This window comes from Lolium rigidum, chromosome 7 (genome assembly GCF_022539505.1).
Source record: "Lolium rigidum isolate FL_2022 chromosome 7, APGP_CSIRO_Lrig_0.1, whole genome shotgun sequence".
Taxonomy (NCBI): domain Eukaryota; kingdom Viridiplantae; phylum Streptophyta; class Magnoliopsida; order Poales; family Poaceae; genus Lolium; species Lolium rigidum.
Window position 1 is genome coordinate 185,492,490 of NC_061514.1, and position 20,889 is coordinate 185,513,378.

At 46.5% G+C, this 20,889-nt stretch overlaps 1 protein-coding gene across 1 annotated transcript; it reads right to left on the reverse strand.

The window, feature by feature from the left end:
* Positions 1–16,151: 16,151 nt before the first annotated feature.
* LOC124676489 (homeobox protein knotted-1-like 12) lies at positions 16,152–20,455 on the reverse strand. The gene is made up of 5 exons (XM_047212536.1): positions 20,129–20,455; positions 19,906–20,019; positions 19,647–19,791; positions 16,501–16,754; positions 16,152–16,358 (listed from the first exon to the last, which is right to left on the reverse strand). Exons 1-5 carry the CDS (start codon positions 20,453–20,455, stop codon positions 16,152–16,154), a joined length of 1,047 nt encoding a protein of 348 aa, XP_047068492.1.
* Positions 20,456–20,889: the final 434 nt, after the last annotated feature.

A 20,889-nucleotide genomic window follows, 5' to 3' on the forward strand; every position in this document is an offset into this window, starting at 1 on the left:
CTATCCAATCTATGATAAAGAATTGTATGCTTTAATTAGAGTTCTTGAGGTTTGGCAACATTATTTGTGGCCAAAAGAATTTATCATACATTCGATCATGAAGCTTTGAAATATCTGAAAGCCCAATCTACTTTGCATAGGCGTCTTGCTAAGTGGGTTGAATTCATTGAGTCTTTTCCATATATTATTAAGCATAAGAAGGGAAAAGATAATATTGTTGCTGATGCTCTATCTAGGAAGACTATGCTATTAACCCATCTTGATGTTAAAATTCCTGGATTAGAGGTGTTATGTGATTTATATGCGACTGATCATGATTTTGCTGAACTGTACCGCTTGTGTGTTATGGGTAAAGCATGGGAAAAGTATCACATACACGATGGGTTCTTGTTTAGAGCTAACAAACTATGTGTTCCAGAATCGTCTGTGCGTTTGCTCTTATTGCGGGAATCACATGTCTGGAGGTTTGATGGGTCACTTTGGGCGTGAGAAGACGCTACTCATGCTCGCTGATCATTTTTATTGGCCAAAGATGAGGCGGGATGTGGACAGGTATGTGAAGAGGTGCATTACTTGCAACAAGTCCAAGTCCAAGCTGAAGCCTCACGGTTTGTATACTCCGTTACCGGCACCTACTACACCTTGGGAAGATATTAGTATGGATTTTGTGTTGGGTTTTCCGCGTACTAAAAGAGGCCATGATTCTATATTTGTGGTAGTGGATAGATTTTCTAAAATGTCACACTTTATTGCCTGCCACAAAAGCGACGATGCGTCGCATATTGCTAACCTGTTTTTCAGGGAGATTGTTCGACTACATGGAGTCCCGAAGACTATTGTTTCGATCGTGATGTGAAGTTCATGAGCTACTTCCGGAAGACACTTTGGGGAAAGCTAGGGACAAAGCTACTGTTCAGTACTACTTGTCATCCCCAAACCGATGGTCAAACTGAGGTGGTGAATCGAACCTTGTCACAACTGTTGAGATCCATGATCAAGAAGAACCTGAAGGAGTGGGAAGAGTGTTTGCCGCATGTGGAGTTTGCTTACAACAGGGCGGTACACTCTACCATGGAGTTGTGTCCTTTTGAGGTGGTGTATGGTTTTAAACCCATTACTCCACTTGACTTGTTGCCTTTGCCCATACATGAGAGAGTTAATATGGAGGCATCCAAGAGGGCAGATTTTGTGCGTAAGATCCATGTGAAGACTAAAGAGTTGATCGAGAAGAAAGGCAAGAGCAATGCTGCAAGGATGAACAAGAAGCGCAAAGAGATATTGTTCAAGCCTGGTGATATGGTCTGGGTACATTTTCGCAAGGATAGGTTCCCGAAGCCGCGGAAGTCTAAGTTGAAGCCTCGTGGTGCTGGTCCTTACAAAGTGCTTGCCAAGATCAATGATAATGCATACTCGATAGATCTTCCAGTTGATGAGTTTGGTGTCAGTAATTCTTTCAATGTTGCTGATTTGACACCATATGACGGAGAAGACCTTGGAGCGTCGAGGTCGACTCCTTTTGAAGGGGGGGGGAGATGATGAGGACATCCCTACTACACCACTACCTCCGTCATTGATAGATGAAGATGAACCTGCTGTGAAGCTCAAGTCCGATGAAGTTCGGATTGGACCAATTACAAGAGCTTGTGCGAAGCTACTTAAACAATAGGTGAATTTGTTTCTAAATGATACTTTGATTGATGAGAACTTTATACTGCCTAATTCCTATTACTTATGTATGATCAGGTATCAAGAGGAGACGAGCATCGCACGAGGAGAGGAGCAGCTGGACATGAAGACGAACGTCAAGATGGACGTGAAGCTGGACATGGAGCTGGACATGAAGATATCTCATGGACGCGCGAGGGAGGAGCGGGAGGAATGCGCGAGAGGAGAAGACGACGTCCGGGCCGGTCCGAGACCCGGTCCGACCGGACCCCGACCGGCCATCCCGGTCCCAGGCCCGGTTGACCGGTCGCCAACCGGCCGCCAACCGGATATGAAGCATCGTACGGGCAGAAACCGGAAAGTTGCGAAGTTTCCGGTTGCCGCTCGGCTGACCGGACCACGGACCGGCCCGCCCGGTCCACGGCCCGGTTGACCGGATTCCGGACCGGACCGAGTCCGAGTCCGTTCTCGACCGGATCTATTCCGGGTCGGTTATTCTTGTATCTTTTCGACCAGAACTCGTCCCGGACACCTATATAAGTGCCCAGGACGCCCCCCTAGCTGCTTTAGACCACGTTTAAGATAAACCCTAGTTCTAAGTTGTTTGCTCTAGCAAAAATATTGAATCCCTACACCATATTGCTTGATATTGTGTAGATCCCGAAAAAGTCTTGTGTGATCTGCTGTTCCACTGGGAATTAGACGGTTGCAACTTACCGCTTCGTGGTCGGCGGCTACATGCGCAAGTGTGTGGAGTTGCGAATATCTTGCAGGGTTGAGAGCTGTTGCATTGGCGATAGGGACCAATCGAGAGATCTCGTTGCGTCATACAAGTTATCATCCACTTCATCGTCGTGTTTCTCCGCTGCCATCACCCGTGATCATCATCACCACCGTTGCTTACTGAGAAGATTGGGCCACCCCTTATCAACGATGTTCCCTTTAAACGCACTTCCCCCTACGCTGCTGTCTTTGATGTCTGAGTTTGGGAACGCCAAGAAGATTCAGGACTTGGTACGAGCTCAGGTTTTCGCAGGGGCTAGGTTGACGCTTGCCCTTGTGCTTGCACGGTACCCCTCGGTGGATCTGCTTGCTATTGCCAACGCCGTTGGTGACCTCGATACTTTGTATCCGAGGGTATTGCTTCCTGCCAATATAATCGTCGACAAGCTTGAAGGGCATTCGAGGATACCTGAAGAAAGAGAAGCTCCACAAGGGTGATCTCGTGGATTAGTGTTGTTTTTGCAAATAGGTTAGTTTGACTGCCTTATCCAATTGTTAGGATTGTTGAGCCAAGAATTTTTACTCGGTAGATACATGTATATGTACTTTTACCGAAGTGATGCCGTTGGCGATTTTTGAGGGAGCAAATCTTAATCGTCCGCTTAAGAATTTTTCGTATTCGTTGGTCAGCAAACGTTTGAGTGATCAGCTCGTGTTGCAGGCCTTGCTAAGCCCGTTGTATTTGCAACTTTGCTTTCAACCGATGTATGTTGCGACAGTCACTCCCGAATTTTTCGGGTGCAATGATTCTGCCGATGAGCCCGTTGTTCTTTGATATTTCCATAAGTAGAATATCGAACGTGGGTTGTGTGTATTTCCAAAACTCTTGCTATTTTCGGCACTCGTAGAGGCATCTATAGCAAAGGGAAAGGTTAACACCTTTGTTTGTTTTGTATCTTTTAGCACTCGTAGAGGCTTTTCTTTTGGAGCACGATCTTCCGCCTCGTACTATGTTTGCATAGTGATGCGGCTTAGATGTTTTTGAAATACTGCAATGCTTAACAAAGAATCAAAACTTAAGTTCTCATTAATAAGGTAAGCACGAGAAGGCGAAAAGGAAGGCCCTGTTGATATAAAGAAAAAATTAGACGCTAATAAATTGCTTAAGCAAGGAAGGGGTTCTTCTCATCTTCTGCCTTTTTCACCACGTTGGTGGTTGCCATGGCGTTGTTGACTTCACCAGGGGTCTGGGCGATGATTGCCAGCGTCTTGCTGTCTCCTGCGCCTTCTATGCCATCCGCTGCCGAAGCTTTTGCTTCCGAAGCTTTTGAAGCTCCTGCTGCTGATTCTTCGGCAGCAAGGTCGGCTGGCTTCTTCTTGGTTTCCCTGACATATTTTTCCTCCTTGATTTCTTGTATGGACAGTTTGGGCAGAGGGTCGATAATTTCTCGTTGTGGCCCAAACTTTGCAGCAATCCTTTGAAAATCGCGATCACAATTGTCCGAGCGTGAGAAACTTCCATAGACTGTGATGTTCGTCCCGTTGTTCCCAGGCATTTTCAGCTTGAGGTATGCATAGTGCGGTACAGCCATGAACTTGGCATAAGCTGGTCTCCCGAGTATGGCGTGATACTGTGACTCCCAGTTCACTACCTCAAACTCGATCTTCTCCTTCCTGAAGTTGTCGGTTTTACCAAAGACGACGTTCAGGTAAACTTTGCCAAGAGAGTAGCCCGGTGCAGTTGGGAGAATCCCATGGAAGCGAGTATCTGTTTCTTCTAGCATCTTCATGGTGATCCCCATACTTTTGATTGTGTCGACGAATATCGGGTTTAATCCGCTTCCACCATCCATGAAAACTTTGCTCATCTTGACCCCCCGATTTGTGCCTCGACTACTAAGGCAGCGTGTCCCGGTTTTGGTATGGTCATCGGGTGATCTGCTCGACTGAACGTAATGTTCTGAGAGGACCACTCGACATACTCGGGGATGTTTGCCATGATGCTTTCTGCCAGGTTAATCTCTCGGGTGAGCTTCTTCATCTCTCTTCTTGAGACACCTGTCCTATGGATCATGCTCATCTGCCCCCGTGGTGGTGGAAACGCTTCGTTGGGTTGATGAGGTCGAGCCTGCTGGACTTGGTGCTGCGGTGGAGGTGGGGGTGGTGGTGTTGGTAGCGGTTGCTGACCTCCCTGCTGGATGAGTTTATGCATGTCAATGAACTGTCGGCAGTCCCTGAGTAGGTGACTCGACTTCGTTTTTCCGTCCTTAGAATCGGTATACGAGTGCGGGTAACAGGGAGCGTTAATCTGCTCAGCGTAAGGCAGTTCGGGGGCCCTCTGCTGCCGAGGTTTATAATTGCCACGGTTCCCGGAGTTGTTCCGATTACCGTCCTGTCGGTCGTCTCTTCTGTCGTCATACCGATCATCCTGGCGATCAGAGTACCCTGCGGCTACCAGGTTGTTGTCATCATAGTTGCGGTTCTTCCTTCTCTTGTGGCGATCCCTTCGACCACCTGAGTCGTGCTTCGGCTGGTCATCGTCTTCGTCGTCACTGCGCTGTCGTGGCCTTCGCACGTTGTCCTCGCCATCAGTCCAGCTGTTGGCGATTTCCACTAACTTGGTTATGGTTTTAGGCTTTTTACGCCCGAGTTCTTCTATGTAACTCTCACGTCGGACACCGTCGCTGAAAGCGTCGATTGCTCTATCGATAGACACATCTTCGGCAGCGTTTAGGAGTTTGGTGAATCTCCCGATGTATGAGCGCATCGACTCCTTCTGCTTCTGCTGGCAGTTCCGTAACTCTTCAATCCCGACGGGTCTCTTGTATGTTGCTTGGAAATTGGCAACGAAGGCGTCTACTAGATCGTCCCATGATTTGATGGAACCCTTCGGCAGCCCCCTTAGCCGAGCTCGCGCTGAATCTTTGAGATAGAGTCGTAAGCACCTGCATTGCTGCTATTTGGTTCCCCTTATGTAGTATTACAGTCTGCAGGTAGTCATCTATCCAAGATCTTGGCTCTTGATGCCCATATTATTTGGCGGCATCGGTAGGCGTAGGCTTGAACTTCCTGGGCGGCATCGCCTCGCGGATTCTGTGACTTAAACAGTCGGCTCCCCTGAGCTCGCCGTCGTATTTCTGATCCTCGTCCGAAGAATCACTGTCATCCTCATTCCTAGCGGCGCGTCGTCGCCTTGCTTTGTCGATCCTGCTCTGGGTGATTTCATCCCGAGCGTCTCTCGTATGATGCTTCGAACCACTACCCTGCAGCGTGGTCTTTTCCTTTTGTGGGACTAGGTTATTTCCTAGTATCGCGAGACTTTCCAAAGCGCCTCGATGAGCACGAGCCATGGATCCTTCGAGGCGCTGGTTGATGAGGTATGCAGCAAGGTTGGCAGTTGCTCCTGCAACGGTTTTCGGCCGTGGCATGCCTGCAGTGTCCGTGGTCATGAAGGACTTGGTTAGGTTGGATGTGATTTCTTTGGCGTCATCTTCCGAAAGTCTGGATAGCCTTGACCGGTGTTTGCCTGCTCCTTGAGTATTTCGAGAGGCGCTCGCCTGCGAGCCTCTTCGCCGTTCACTGGATCGATCTGCCGCAGACAGACGTCTCTCGAGGGAGGCTTGTTCCTTCGACAGATGCTCCCGATTTTTCTCTATTATGGAGCGGTAAGCATTGAGGGTTCCGACTGAGGTTCCTGCGGGGAGCGGTGTGTTGTTGAGTACTTCTGCCCTGGCGGCTGCCCACTCCTCGTCTGCGATGGTGTAGTCGCTGTCGTGGTTGCTGGTGCTGTTGTCGAAACTCGCCCGCCTACTAGAACGAGGAGTACGGTCTCCGTTTCCTCTGTGCCTTGTGTTTCCTGTGTTACTGGCGACACAGACCTGATGGTGCGCCGTTCTTTGAGTGGTTCCTTGAACGATGCTGTCGATACTGTCCTCTCCCGATGAGTACTGGGCATTGCAGATGAACGGCGTGTCGCTCGATCCCAGCCCGTGCCTGGTGTCGCAGTTCAAGCAGTAGTACGAAGTTAACTCCGAAGATGCGGGATCGTCGGGTCCTACCGACATAGAAGACACGGAACGGGGAGTCGAAGGTGCGGGTAAACTCGTCGAGCCTGTCAGGCCAGCCGAAAGGTCGAGTTATGATGACGCACTTGGACTCGTCGATCTGGAAGTGGGCGATTCCAGCAGTCGAAGGATTCCTTCTGCGTTGACGTTGTAGTGGACGCTGCCGAAGGTCATCTCCATGTTTCCTTGTAGATCTGAGAAATTCGAGCGAGAAGATTCGCTGTGTGGGGTAAACTCATAGGAGCCGAACCGAATCGGGCTTCCCAGATTTGGCGATGACGGTGTCGATGAAGTTGCTAATGAGGTGGCCGGTGTCATGATTGGATCTGCCGATGACCGATCTTGTGCCGACAGGCTTCCCACAGACGGCGCCAATTGTCGAGGGTGCTCCTCGGCAATGCCCTCCGATAGGGGCTTAGGGTTGGTGGAATCCTGCAAGCTGACACGAGACATCGGTTCACAGACAAGCGGGGAGAGCGATTTACCCAGGTTCGGGGCCCTCGATGAGGTAAAACCCTTACGTCCTGCCTGTCTGTTCTTGATTATGATGATAATGGGTTACAATGGGGTGCCGAATAGTTCGGCTGAGATCTCGTCGAGTTTGGCTAAGCGATAGGGTAACCTAGCTTTAAGCTTCTGCTGGCTAAGATCGCTAAGATTGGTTATGTCCCTCGACAGCCCCTCTCCTGGCCTTTATATAGGAGGCCAGGTCTCAAGAGGTCTAATCAAGTACGACTGGGTTTACAGTAGATCTATCTCTAAGCTTTCCTTGTTCGGTTTCTTTCGTGTCTTGTACTCCAAGGTATCTTCCGTTGCATCATCCTAGCGGACCATCTTGCCACCGAGTGTCTTCATGGGCCTCCAACTACGAAATATAGGATAGGGCAATATTGGTTACCCGTAGGGTAATGCCCACGTCAGCAGGCTTGCAAAAAGTAATACTCCTGGATTTCTAATATAAAAGAGGGTGACCTAACATCAAATTCTTTCATATGAGAGAGAATGCACGGAAAAGGAAGAATTACATGCATTATCTCAAGCACAACAATGGTTGGGCCACCAACCATGAACAAAAGGAGAAAATCATCACGAACCATATCATGGATGTTATCAGAAGAGGTGAAAATAGAACAAAATAAATTGATTGCTAAGAAATAGTTTTTGAAGAACCAGATTTGCAAGCTCTTGGGACTCTTTCTCTGAGGAGGAGGTTAAAAATGTCATCAATCAAATGACGGGGAGAAAGTCTCCCAGACTTGATGTTTTCACCACAGCCTTCTATGATCATTTGTTTGGACACCAGTAACAACGATGTCATGAATTCTATCAACCTCTTTGGAGATCTACATGTGGCAAAATTTCACTGGCTAAACTCCACCAATATCGCTCTTCTGGATGGGGCGGAAGACATATCTTCGAGTTTAGGACTATTATCCTAATCTGTGTCATCGCATACCAAAATGTCAATCTCTGTCTTGGGATGCTCATGAATGATCTTGTCTACAATGCGCAAAGTGCCTCTCGCCACAGTTGCCACACGACTAGTATTTGAATTATGTGGCGCATATCTACATGCGCTACCAAATTTTCAAAATTTCTGTGGCGCACCAGGTATTCATGCGCCACAGGCGCACCAGGTATTCATGCGGCACCAAATTTTTTTGATTTTTTTTAAAAAGGCGGCCAGATCTAGATCTAGATCTTGATCTGGGGCTGCCGGAATTTTGTCGGTTTTTTTTATGAAATTTCGCCGGAGGAGGAGGTGGTGGAGTAGGAGGAGGAGGTCGTGGTGGGTGGATGAGGTGGTGGTCGAGGAGGAGGAGATCAAGGAGGCTGGCCGGAGGAGGCCGAGGAGGCCGGCCGGAGGAGGTGGTGGTGGAGTAGGAGGAGGAGGAGGTGGTGCTGGTGGAGGAGGAGGAGGTGGTGGTGGTGGTAGAGGAGGTGGTGGTGGTCGCCGGGAGAAGGTGGTGGTGGTGGGTGAGTGGGTGGAGGAGGAGGTGGTGGTGGTGGTCGTGGTCATGGTCGCCGGAGGAGGACGTCGGAGGAGGAGGAGGTCACCGGAGGAGGTGTTGGTGGGAGAAGAAGGGAAGAAAATGGGAGAAAGGGAGAAGGAGGAGAAGTGACGAGAAGTGAAACAGAAGTGAGGAGAAGTGGAGCAGAAGTGGCGCCTCCAAAATTCAAAATTCGGCTAAGAATTCTATGGCCCATGTCCACATGGTGCACCACAGATTTTTTTCTTCAAATTTTCTATTTTGCAGCAAAAAATCTTTAAATTGCCGTATCTTTTTACTCTTTTTGAATTTTGCGATTCTAAAAATTGTCCAATTGGGCAAGCCCTGGTGAATTCGGATGTAGAATTTTCTCCTGGTCATTTTGATATATTGTACGGGTTTTTTTCCGAGTTCGTATGCAATTAGGAATACAGTTTGATGATTTTGCAATGCAGTTTTGCAAAAAAAGTCGAAATTCATGTTTGTTAATTTTCAGTGGTACTGGATGGCATAATATATGGGCACCTCGAAGGATTTTCTTTTTTGAAATTTTATTTATTTATTTTTTATTTTGCAGTGCTAAAAAAGGCGATCGGGGGGAGGGGGGTGGAGTTGCGTTGGGAGAAAAAAATCCTTCAACTTTTTGTGGCGCATGTATATGCGCCACAGAAAGAAGAACTTATGTGGCGCATATGCGAAAGAAGAACTTATGTGGCGCATATGCCCAAATACGCCATAGAATTTTGACTTTCTGTGGCGCATGTGGCAGATGCGCCACAAAATCCCTTCGCCCATATGCAGTGCTGGACCCCGCGTGGGCCCCATAAAGATTGTGTGGCGTATTCGTCCACATGCGCCCCATAAAGATTTTGTGCTGGACCCCGCGTGGGCCCCATAAGCAGTTTGATAGGGGGGGGGGGGGGATAGAACCGTTTTGTAATATGATACCTTTTATTTTACTTGTGAACTCTAATATTAATTAATCAATTGGGCCAAAGCTTTTGACTCTGTTTACTAAAAAAAACTTGAAATGAAGCATCCATAAATTATGTTCTTGTGCAGTTACGTCACGGACCCTTCAAATCAAAAAAATCCTGAGGCAGTCCACCTGTTTCTGACCAACATCGACGCGTATAACAAGTATGCAAATCATCTTCTCAACACCATCTGCTGGTAATCTACATATTTTTCATTTAGATATCGACACCTTGGCTCCTGAATTCCTGTAGGAGAGTGCGTCTTTGTGCCCAGAGATCCAGGACTGCTCTGTTCACATGCCATTGTCGACACTCCTGCATAAGCTGTGATATGATTGTGCAAATCACACGCTATTCTTGTTACCGACATGTGCTGAGATGACATGATAATAATGCAGTAATACATAATCATCAGAAAATTCTGTCGGTGTTACTGTCACTCTTCTGACGCTGAAACAGACGGCGGTTGAAAATTCCAGTCCTGGATTACTGCCTGTGCAAATAAGCATATATTCGGTGCACTGACACGACACGCCGTCTAACTCTCACTCCATTTTTGTGCAGCACTGTCTCTCTGGAAATGGTTGCAGGTCACTGGCTGATGGTGGATGCAACTTGCTGATCATTAGTTTCGATTGTGTGCCCATAAACGATGTGGTGATACCTCCTGTTTGGTACTAGGAATCGTGACTAATCAGCCAACGAATGAGGACATGGTTAACTTGCATGACAGGCTCTGCAGTCCTGACGTTATTGCAGCTCTGTTTCTTTGGGGTATCAGTATGTTCCAGTCATCAGTTGTTGGGGGACAGACTAGCCTTTCAAACAGTGCAAGAATCAGAATCCTCTCGAAGTGAAAACACTCATTATCATGGAATTTGAATTAAATCCTTCTTGCAACATGCTTGTCTTTTGAGAACCCGCGTGAGATCTACGTGTCATTGTATTAAGGGCATCTCCAGCGGGGGACGCATATTTATGTCCGTTTGTGTCGGGCACGGACATAAAAAACGTCCGCATGTCCGCATGCGTCTGCCCCTTTTCCAGCGGCAGGGATGCACATTTATTTGACCGCATGCGTGATTAGAGAGGAGAGAGAAGGAGAGATTCTATTTGTATGGCTAGGAATAAACGCATGCATGATTAAAGGAGGAGAGAGAGGGCTGCATGGAGACCAAACGGACACAAATAGACGCGCGGACGCGTCCGCACAGACGCATTCCTGACGCATATTTGGTCCATGTTTGCGTCAGGACGGACGCTGCGGACGTTTTGCGTCTAGCCGCTGGGGCGTGATTTTTGTTCGCGCAGACGCAAATGGACGAAAAACGTCCGTTTGCGTCGCCCCGTTGAAGATGCCCTAAGCATAAGAAGCGGACCAAGATGTCCCATACAAACGGAGAGAGTCCACCAAACGAACCGGCCTAACTAAGTAGGCGAAAACTAGTGAACATCACTAATACGCCTACCTCTACACTCACACCACACCCGCCATTCCTCGAGGACTGATCCTAAGGTAACATCCACCGGCGACATCTTGCCATCAAAAACCCTAGCGTTGCGCTCGAGCCACAACATGCGCAGAGTGAGCATGATCAGCGAGTTGGCCTTCTTCCTATCAGCCAGCGGGAACCGATGAGCCGCCCGAGTCTACCGTCGTCCCCCACGGGAACGATATCAGGGAGCCCAGCCGAACCACCAGGCCGGCCTGAACCCCCGGAGCGAACACACAATGAAGCGAGAGGTGATCGAGGGTTTCGTCCGCGACGTTACACAGGGGGCACAGCGTGTGAGTGGGCAAGCCGCGGCGCAGCCTCCGATCTGCCGTCCAACATCGACGCCTCAAAGTCAGCCAAGCATGCAGCTTGAACTGCAGCGGCGCGAAGGAATCCCAGACCAGCTTCGCCCTTGGCAGCCCGCACGTACCATGCCAGAGCACACGGTAAGCGGTCTTAGAAGAGAACTGTCCATCGCCGCGCCACTTCCAGGAGAACCGATCCTCTCCAACCCCAGCCCGGGGCACGTGTGCAACGGCCTCCCATAGGCGTAGGTATTGAACAACCGCCGGCACTGATAGCTCACCGGTGATGTCCGCAGCCCACGCATTCCCCTCAAGCCCCTCCCGCACCGATCTGCGGCGGCGTACGGACTCCCGCACGAGGGCGACGAGATCTGGGGCGATGGCCGCCGCCGTGAGACCACCGATCCATGCATCCTCCCAAAAAAGAACGGATGCTCCACTCCCAACATCAATGGAAACCGAAGCATCAAACAAGGCACGAGCCTCGCCACTGACCCTCATGTCGAGCCCTAGCCATGGCTTGGAGCCGTCAGACCGCTGCAGCCAAAGGCAACAAAGGTTATGAAGACCCAACCCACCGAGGATTTTTGGCTGACACACAGAATGCCACGCCACCATGCAGCAACCTCCCCTAGCATCATCCTTGCCGGCCCAGAAGAAGCCGCGCCTGAGCTTGTCCACGGCCTTGATGAACCAAGGATCCACGTCAAGAGCGAACAGGTGATAGACAACCGAGGCCGTCATGACGGCCTGGACATAAACCAGCCGCCCCTCCCTCGTCATGAGCCTCGCCTTCCAAAACGGAAGCTTGGCTGCCAGCTTATCCAGAAGCGCTGCGCAGTTCCGCCTTCCTAGGCTTCCGAATGGACAGCGGCAGCCCTAGATAAGAGCATGGAAGGGGGCTAAGGGGGCACGGCAGCGAAGGAGCCACAGCTGCCAGCACATCATCAGAGCACTGACCAAGAACCGCAGAGCTCTTGGTCGGGTTTGCCTTGAGGCCGGAGAACGCTCCGAAGCAGTCTAGCACCGCTCACACCACCTGGAGGTCTGCAGCCGTTGCCCTAGCAAAGATGACCACATCATCCGCGCATAAGGAGACTCTGCTCCTCAGGCCTATAGAAGCGAGGTCCGAGAGCACACCAGCTTGCTCGGCGGTCCGGAGCATGGCCGAAAGGACATCCATGGTGATGACAAACAACAATGGGGAGATGGGGTCGTCCTGGCGAAGACCCCGGCCATGTCGAAAGGCGGCACCACCACAACCGTTCACCAGGACACAGGTGCTGGCCGTACGGAGAAGTAAAGCAACTGCTTGTCTGATTTTCTGCTTCTTCTCTCAAGTGAACAAACACTGCTCCAGCTCCTCTGCTACTGTCACAACGTACTGCTACTATTTGCAGCTGAAACAGTAGTAACCAAAGAAGTACTAGAAGTGTACAGATCTTTTTTCAAGAACATGCAAAAGACTTGGAGGCATTAAGATAAGAAGTGTCCAACTCATCATAAAGACATGTATGATGCTGCACCTTGAGCAACCTACAGCCAACAAGCATGCTACTAATTATTTGGTAACAGTACAATTGCTCATTGAGCAATACTGCAATAATTCCACTGATTAGCTGCACTGTTACAGTTGTGGCTTGGGTGGCACAGGGGAAGCCAAGAGAGCTGTACCTCATACAAACATTCTCAGGGAATCTTGTACATGGCCACTATGATCAGGCCGCTAGTAAGTTCTTTTAAGGAAGCTTCAATAACTGTTGCAACTCGAGTGCACACAAAGTACAAACACACCAGGATTTGTCGGTCACTTGATCCTTTAAGTACTAGACTGCGAGAGCTACTCCAGTGCTCCTCCCTAAACAAAGTTGAAGGATCATAGTTTTTTTTTCTATGTTGGGTCCACCGAAACCCATATCACGCCCATGTGTATGTATCGGTACGATATGTATACATCGCGTAAGAAAAAAAAAGAGGTCACGTGAGCAAGATCTTTATAGGACCTTTCCATTTCGATACACGCACGTGACCATAGATACGTACAAAAACACGGGCCATACGAGCCTGTACAAGATTGTACGGACGGTGGACGTACACTGAAATTACGATCATGTCCCCGTTTACGAACATGTATGAAAAGATCTCCACCGTTGTTGTATTTAATGCGTCCAAAAACAATTTAGAGGAGGAGCACCGAAGCATAAGTGCTAGACTGCATTGTACACCTCGTCCCCGATAATTGTAACCCTATTCGTGGTTAGAAGATCTCCTCTATCTCTTAGAACCAACATGTGTCATGTGGTTAGAAGGGCAGTGGCACCCAGCATCTAAGTTTAAATCCCAGATTCAAAACTTTCGTGTTTCATTAAAACACGGAAATTTTTTCGGTGAAAGAAGACGTTCCTGTTGACAGCAAGACGTTTCCGTTGACAGTGAGACGTCTATGTTGACTTCGTCAATCTCAAGAAAGTATGATCAGTTTCTTGTACTCAGTCTTTCGGAGGTGCTCATAGGGTAGGATGTGAGGTAAGTGTATGTACGTATGTGTGAGTATCTCGTCTGTACTGTGTTTTGTAAATAAAAACTCCTCTATCCTTTTTTTTCTAGGAAATAAAAATGATATATAATTTTGGTAATCTCTATGAAATACCAATGCATAATTAATTGTGTTATTTATAGGTACCACTAGTAGAGAAACCCCCCTTTAGTACCGGTTCCAAAGGGGCTTTAGTACCGGTTTTGGAACCGGTACTAAAGATTCGCTACTAAAGGCCTCCCACCTTTAGTACCGGTTCCTTATGAACCGGTACTAAAGGCTATTTCGCTAAAAAAAAATTAACCAAATTTTTTCATAATTTTTTTTTATTTTATTTTTTCACTCATTTTTTTTCCAGAATTTCTAGTATTTCCGTTAGTCTCTAACTACACTTAATCTGTAGTCAAATTACTTATCCGTGGTCAAACTTCTCGGTCGATCACCCATCCTCACACTACTCCCGCACTAGCACGCTTAACTTCCGAGTTCCATCCCGTTCCACTTCCAAGTGCTTCGCGCGCATGTATGTGATAGTAGTATCATATCAATCCTATTAACATGTTGGTCGATATCACACTTCTTTATTATTTAAATTTCAAATAATTTTTTTAATAAACAAAAGTAATGATGTAATAATAATGTTGAATAAATAAATAAAATTAACTTTTTAATTTGTATTATGTTTAATTATTTTGTAAATTTTTAATATTTTTTTTGCCAAACCTAAAACCTGAAAATTTGAAAATATTATAATTTGCTAAAAGTCATAGTAATATTCTGGGATTCAAAAAATCTTATAATTATTAATTTTAATTTAATAAAAATTAAATTATATAAAATTCTAAATTTCTGGAAAAAAACTAAAATCTTCCTGCTTTTATATTTTCATTTGGAATTTTTACAATCTAAAAATTGGCTAACCGGGTAAACCCGGGTGAATTCGGATGTAACTTTTTCCCAGAATTTTTTTGATATATTATACGTTTTTTTTCGACGTCGTATGCAAAAGTTATTGCAGTTTTACCATTTTTTAAAACTTTTTTGCAAAAAAGTGAAATTTTAAATTTGTTAATTTTCCCTAATAGTAGGTTGCATAACATACAAGAATCTGAAAACATTTTTTTTTTTGAATTTTCTATCATTTTCTTTTCTATTTTACAGTATCAAAAAAGGCGATCCACGGGGAGGGGGGGGGATGGGGGTGGAGCTGCGTGAGGGAGCAGAAAAACCTTTAGTACCGGTTCGTGTCACGAACCGGTACTAAAGATCCTTTGAAACCGGTACTAAAGGTGTGGACAATGCAACCGGTACTAATGCACCCTTTAGTACCGGTTCGTAAGGAAACCGGTACTAAAGGCTTGGACGGAAACCCCTTTTTCTACTAGTGTACTATCACCAACCACGACCGCAATCATGAAAATCATCGTGATACTGACATCCCTGGCAACTAGCACCATTTATAGTACCAACAATAATTAGCTTTAAGGGTTAGCAAATTTGATCGTGTGTATTTTAATGTAGTTCCTCTGAGATGTGCGTGCATATTTTAGTGTTAACATCCTACATTTGTCACATCATATTCCATCATACATAACTTTTTAGTGACATTTGACCCCCAAAAAAAGGTGAGAATAGAATCATAATTCTCGTGGTACTAGGAAGAGGTTACATCAAACACTCTTGTTAAAGTGTTCTATTTATTTATACAAAAAAATTGGGAGCACTAGTCTCCATTCAAGCCCATGATAGCTCATGGATTCTTGAAAGTTTCAATTATCTCATATATAATGGTATTAGACATGGCTGAACTAAGAACTTGATTTACTCGGAATTGTTCGTAAAGTCCCACATAAAATGGGAAGGTAATATCCATGCCACTAATGTGAGGGGGCTCTCAGAATTTTTGGTGATGTTTGTTCGCAACTGTTTTGGGCCAGTAGCTTGTCAAACACATAAGGGAATGTTAATATACAGACAACTTTAAAGCTGCTGAAACTGTCCAAACAATTTACACTTCCTCTTCATGAATCGACCTCATCTGTTAAAAGAGAAGCCAATGTATAAAACTGATTCAGATAGGCAACTTTGAACGTGTTCCACCAATATGAAACATACAAGCGCATCAAATAGACCATCACCAAATTAATTAACAGGGTGTGATCAAGGACATCCAAGTACACCTAAAATACAAGCCTTCGAACTGAAATTAACAACATTACTGGAGATTCTCCAGCAGAGAACTATAAACCATCATCGCCACTACAGCGAGCCCCTGTCTATCATCGAGGGTCCCAAAAATTCCATATGAATGTCCATGCGTTGCAACGTGTACTGAATACAGATATCTTTTGACACCACCATCGCCTTTCGATAGATGAATTATTCCATGGAGGTTCACGAACCAAGGCGGTACATGCCATCAGCCATGAACTGGCCGTCCATGTAGAGGGCAGCGGCGTTCTGTGGGTGGAATCCTTCCATCATGACAAACGGCATGTCCTCAGATGGCTTCCAATGCCGTTTCCTCTGGTTGATGAACCAGTTGTTGATCTGCTTCTGATCTAGGCCTGTAGATTCCGCAAGCGCAATCTTTTCCGTCTCCTACTCACCACATTGATCAACCAGTATAAGCTTTAGTAACAATACATAATGCAGCTGTAATTTGGGTGGGAATTCAATGCTGCTCAAGAATACAAATGGAAGAAACAATGTCAATTTTAAGGGGTTGAAGTATATATCATACTGAGGGGTAAGGCCATTTGTAGTGCAGCTCCCACCAGTGAAGCAGCTTCAGCCTTGCCTCCTTTGGGAGCTTCCCTTTCTTCTTCTTCTTAGAAAACTCTTGCCGGAGGCTGCTCAAGTAGCCACTGTACTTCTTCAGCAGCTGGTATTTGAGCTCCTTATCCTCCGCGCGTGGGTCTATCTCAGGCGGCTCGTTTTCGCGCCCGCTTACATCCATATCATCCTCAGAGGAGCCAACGCATTCAGACTTGCCATCTGCAAAAAAAAAAAAAAAACAATGGTGGTGGTAAGACATGTTTTGTCGAGATCAGTGTTATCGCGTCCAAACTTGCTTCAGACATTCAGTCTAGACCATGTCAGGCAGCTATGGAGTGGACTCAGTGTTCAGAAAGCCCATCGCTTGTGTATAAACAACTCCATCTGTCTAGGAATGCATGCAAGGGTAGAGTGCAACAGTGGAACCATGGACCTGCTAAGTGTGGCTAGACCGCTAGAATCACAATTAGCCAGAGTTTGGAACACAAGTAGTAAAAATAAGATCGGATAGAATCAATTATGAGAATGTCACTGAGTTGTTGCGTGCTCATACCGATCTAATGATTACATGATAGACCATTTTCTGAAGTGTGATTTCTTCATATGTCTGTAGTAGCAAAACAGAGCAAAGCCATCTAAAAAGCTACAGCGATAGTTGTACATTAAAGAATATTTGTTTCCGCGTCATGGAACAGGTGTCCTATATCAGAATTCATTTTTTCGTAGAAAGAGTAAGGTGCAAGAAAACAGATCATAGAATTGACATAGCTTTCTAAGAAACTGGCCAAACTGGATATGCACTACATGGAAGCAGCAGTCAATAAATGAAAATGAGGTAAGAAAAGGAAACAGACAAAATTTGCACCATACCATCAGAAGAACCCTATTGCTTATATTAAAAATTATCTAGGGCCAACGTAAACTGTATAATTTGCAAACAACCTTACGAATAAACAAAATCGCTTGACCATAACATGAAGTCAGATGCGCAGGAATAATGTTGGATCTAGACATATATATCATGTATGGTGTCAGACCTTGTTGCCTAACCAGAAGATGGAATCACAAGATATGTAAATAATATATATATATATGTGACCCCCCCATATTGTAAATGTTAATGTATGCTACCCCAAATTGCTAATTATTGTGCATGCACCTTGTACGCACAATTACAGGCGTATCAAGGGGTTCCCAATCCACAAACTACTTCACCGTTTTGATCTCACATGCCCGATCTGATCACTTAAATGAATAAATGGTTGGATCATGGTCATATTAGAAGAGGTTTACATGAATAGAAAGAAAGAAAATCTTATTTCAACATATCTCAGCATGCACAATATACTGTTCAATGTGCACATTCGACAAATCCATGGCTGGAACTGTAAATAAGAAAATGATTGTGTGTAGTTGTTTAATAACCAAGTTCTAGAGGTTCCATAATTTTGTTGACGTTCTATGATTCCATTTCTTCATTGAGAAAGCGAGCATGTATTTATGTTGATGAAAAAAATAGGCTCAACCTTTTTTTCCTTTAAAACTCTTCACATAATTTACCCTTCAGCCACGAAAAACAGTGGAGCGCAAAGGTTACATGTCTAAATTAGTTTTCCTATAGTTTTCCTTTAATAGTCTCAACATTTTTTTTCCTTTAATACTCTTCACAAAATTTATCCTTCAGCTATGAAAAACTGTGGAGCACAAAGGTTACAGGTAAATAGTTCCAACGGGATCGAACAATTTATTCCAAGATGCAATTGAAATTTTCTGATATTGTAGATACATGTCTAGATTAGCTAGATGGAAACAAGTATACCGGTGGATTTGTAGTTTTATGTCTTCTGTAAATATATATTATTATGAAAAATAATAGTTAAAAGTTCCATATCCGATAATGTTGATAGTGAGAATTATAAACCAACCCCCAAAAAATATTTAACTAGCTACGTGTTTCTTACATACACTGGATGAATGAAGGCCTGAGAACAAAGTAGGTGGGCTCTTTTAGCGGAATGAATTGATCTCTGAAAATATATGTACCAGAACAATATATAACACCTAGAGCTGGTTATAATCTTTGGATGCATGCATCCCACGACCATGGGGAGTGAGCATGCACACAGTAGTAGCCTACCAACAGTGCATCAGATCTCCCCATTATTCTGCTCAAATCTGCCTAAACACTGTATATAGTATGTACTAATGTACATCTCCTACCACAAGCAGCACAGTTCCCCTTGAATACCCCCGGAAGACACGAGCGGCCAGTGGCCAGCATATCTGTGCTGTGCCTGCACTGCACCCCAGAGCTGGAAGAACCAGAAAGAGCAAAAAAGAAAGAGAAAAAACAACTACGGTCCTTGGAATCGGAACAGTGCTGGAACACTGGTTATCTTGCTAGATAGCCATAATGGCGTTTCCCCAAGGCATCTCTGCTGATCGATGTCTAAGAAAATTAACTATTCTAGTAGCTGGTGCAAGAAAAGAAGAGATGATTTGAAGCTTCATGCATAGAGATCGATGACTCTCCTGCTAGCTAGCAGCCTTGGAACCCTAACACAAAGGCTTCTAGCGACTTGTCATATAGTGAAAGAAAGAGAGAACGGAAGTGATTAAATTAAGAAAAGGATTAGTTCAAAAGCTAGGATGATGTGTAGCGTGCATGCTCCATTAGGCATGTGCAATAAGATAATGGTTAATGAGAGGAGGAGAGGCATGAGACATGGCTCATCACTGTGCCCTCCATGGCAACCAAAGCTAGCTTCACATGATTAGTTAATTAATTAATCAATCCGGCCAATACTTAATTAATCTCAATTTATTATTAGTGCATGCAAAGCAAAGGCCTAGGGCCTTCTGCTTCCATAAAGTAATCTACAGATCAACTAAGCATATGCTAACAATGGCTATGATCCAAAGGCAACCACCTCCGTCATTCCGGAGCAACGTTACCCAATGCGGCAAGCCTCCCTCCGATCTCCCAGCAACAGACCCCAGTCCCACTCCCCACATGGATGCAGCTAGCGATACAAATGTATAAATAAAACACACGAGCATGTAGCAGATGGGATGGGAGGAGAGGGGAGAGGAGTGTAGGCATGGCTTTACCGGCTAGCGAGAGGCGCGCCGAGCCGTGGCTGCCGCCGGTGATGGAGTCGAGCTGCGCCTCCACACGCTTGAGGAACTCCATTGCCTCGTCTATCGGTCGCGTCAGCTCCTCCCGGTACTTGGCCAGCATGTTGCAGTACGCCTCCTGCGCAATTAGCGCAAGGTGTTAGTTAGCAGTTGGCACACGCATCGGCGAATTGAGCAGCCATGGCCCATGGCATGGTAGGGATTATCGGAATCGGGGACGAAGACGACGCACCATGAACTGGTCGAGCTCCGGGTCGCGAGCCTCGTGGGGTCGGCCCGGCGGGCGGGCGTCCAGCTTCGCTGCCATGACCGTCAGCCGCTCCAGCACGTCTGGCGGCGCGCCGACCTGCGAATCAAACAAAACGAGAGCACGCAGTTATATGCCATGCTTGCTTATATAGCCGGCTCTGTGGAATTAATCGAATTTTGCGATTTTGACGAGCGTAGATATGCACTTTCTGGCAGTCGAGGTAGGCGGCGAGTAGGGCGGAGTACTGGGGGTGCGCCATGATCTTAGACTTGATGGCATCAGCCTCCGCCTGCGAGATCTCTCCACTGCTGCCGTGCTTGTTGGGGTGGTGGAACTGGTACTGCGACGACGACCCGGCGGCGGCGACGGCGGCCTGGTGCAACGCGAGCGGCGTGCCGTAGTACGCGCTGCCCATCGGCGCCACCGCCGTCGTGGTTGACAGCGGCTGCAGCTGCAAGAAGGACGACGCCTTGGAGCTGCTGCTGCTCCCCCCTCCTCCAGCTCCGAGATTCCCAAAGCTGCTCTGATCCATGAACAAATTAACAAACCCTAGATAGCAAGAAGAGAGAGAAAAAAGAGATCTCTCTCCTCGCTATCTCGCAGCTCCGTCTACGGCAGTAATGGCGACTTGGAGGAGGAGGAGGGAGAAGAAGGTGGATATTAATGGGCCGGAGACGGGAGATGGATGCGGAGTGGAAGGGAAGGGAAAGGTGGGGGAGCTAGCCGGGGCTGTTTGTGTGAGTGTGGCTGGTGGATGTCCTCTTTCTCGCGTCAAATCACGGCGGAGGGGGAGATGTATATGTACACCTGCTGGCTGCTGCGGTCGCATGGAATACTGGCACTCTGTTTCAGAACTGGATTTTATTTTTCCAAACATTATTTTCACCGGAAATCTACCGGGCACACTGCCCCTTCTCCGATACGGCGGATTACAATATACCTGTAGCGAGCCTCTAAGAATGTTTG

What these genes read in the sequence shown, in the direction of transcription:
- LOC124676489 (XM_047212536.1), bottom strand. Translation starts at nt 20,455, where the DNA reads ATGGATCAGAGCAGCTTTGGGAATCTCGGAGCTGGAGGAGGGGGGAGC. An exon ending in CGGAGCTCGACCAGTTCATG is followed by an intron (nt 19,792 to 19,905) that starts GTGCGTCGTCTT and finishes CTAATTGCGCAG; the next exon opens with GAGGCGTACTGCAACATGCT. An exon ending in ACAAATGGCCTTACCCCTCA is followed by an intron (nt 16,359 to 16,500) that starts GTATGATATATA and finishes TGTGGTGAGTAG; the next exon opens with GAGACGGAAAAGATTGCGCT.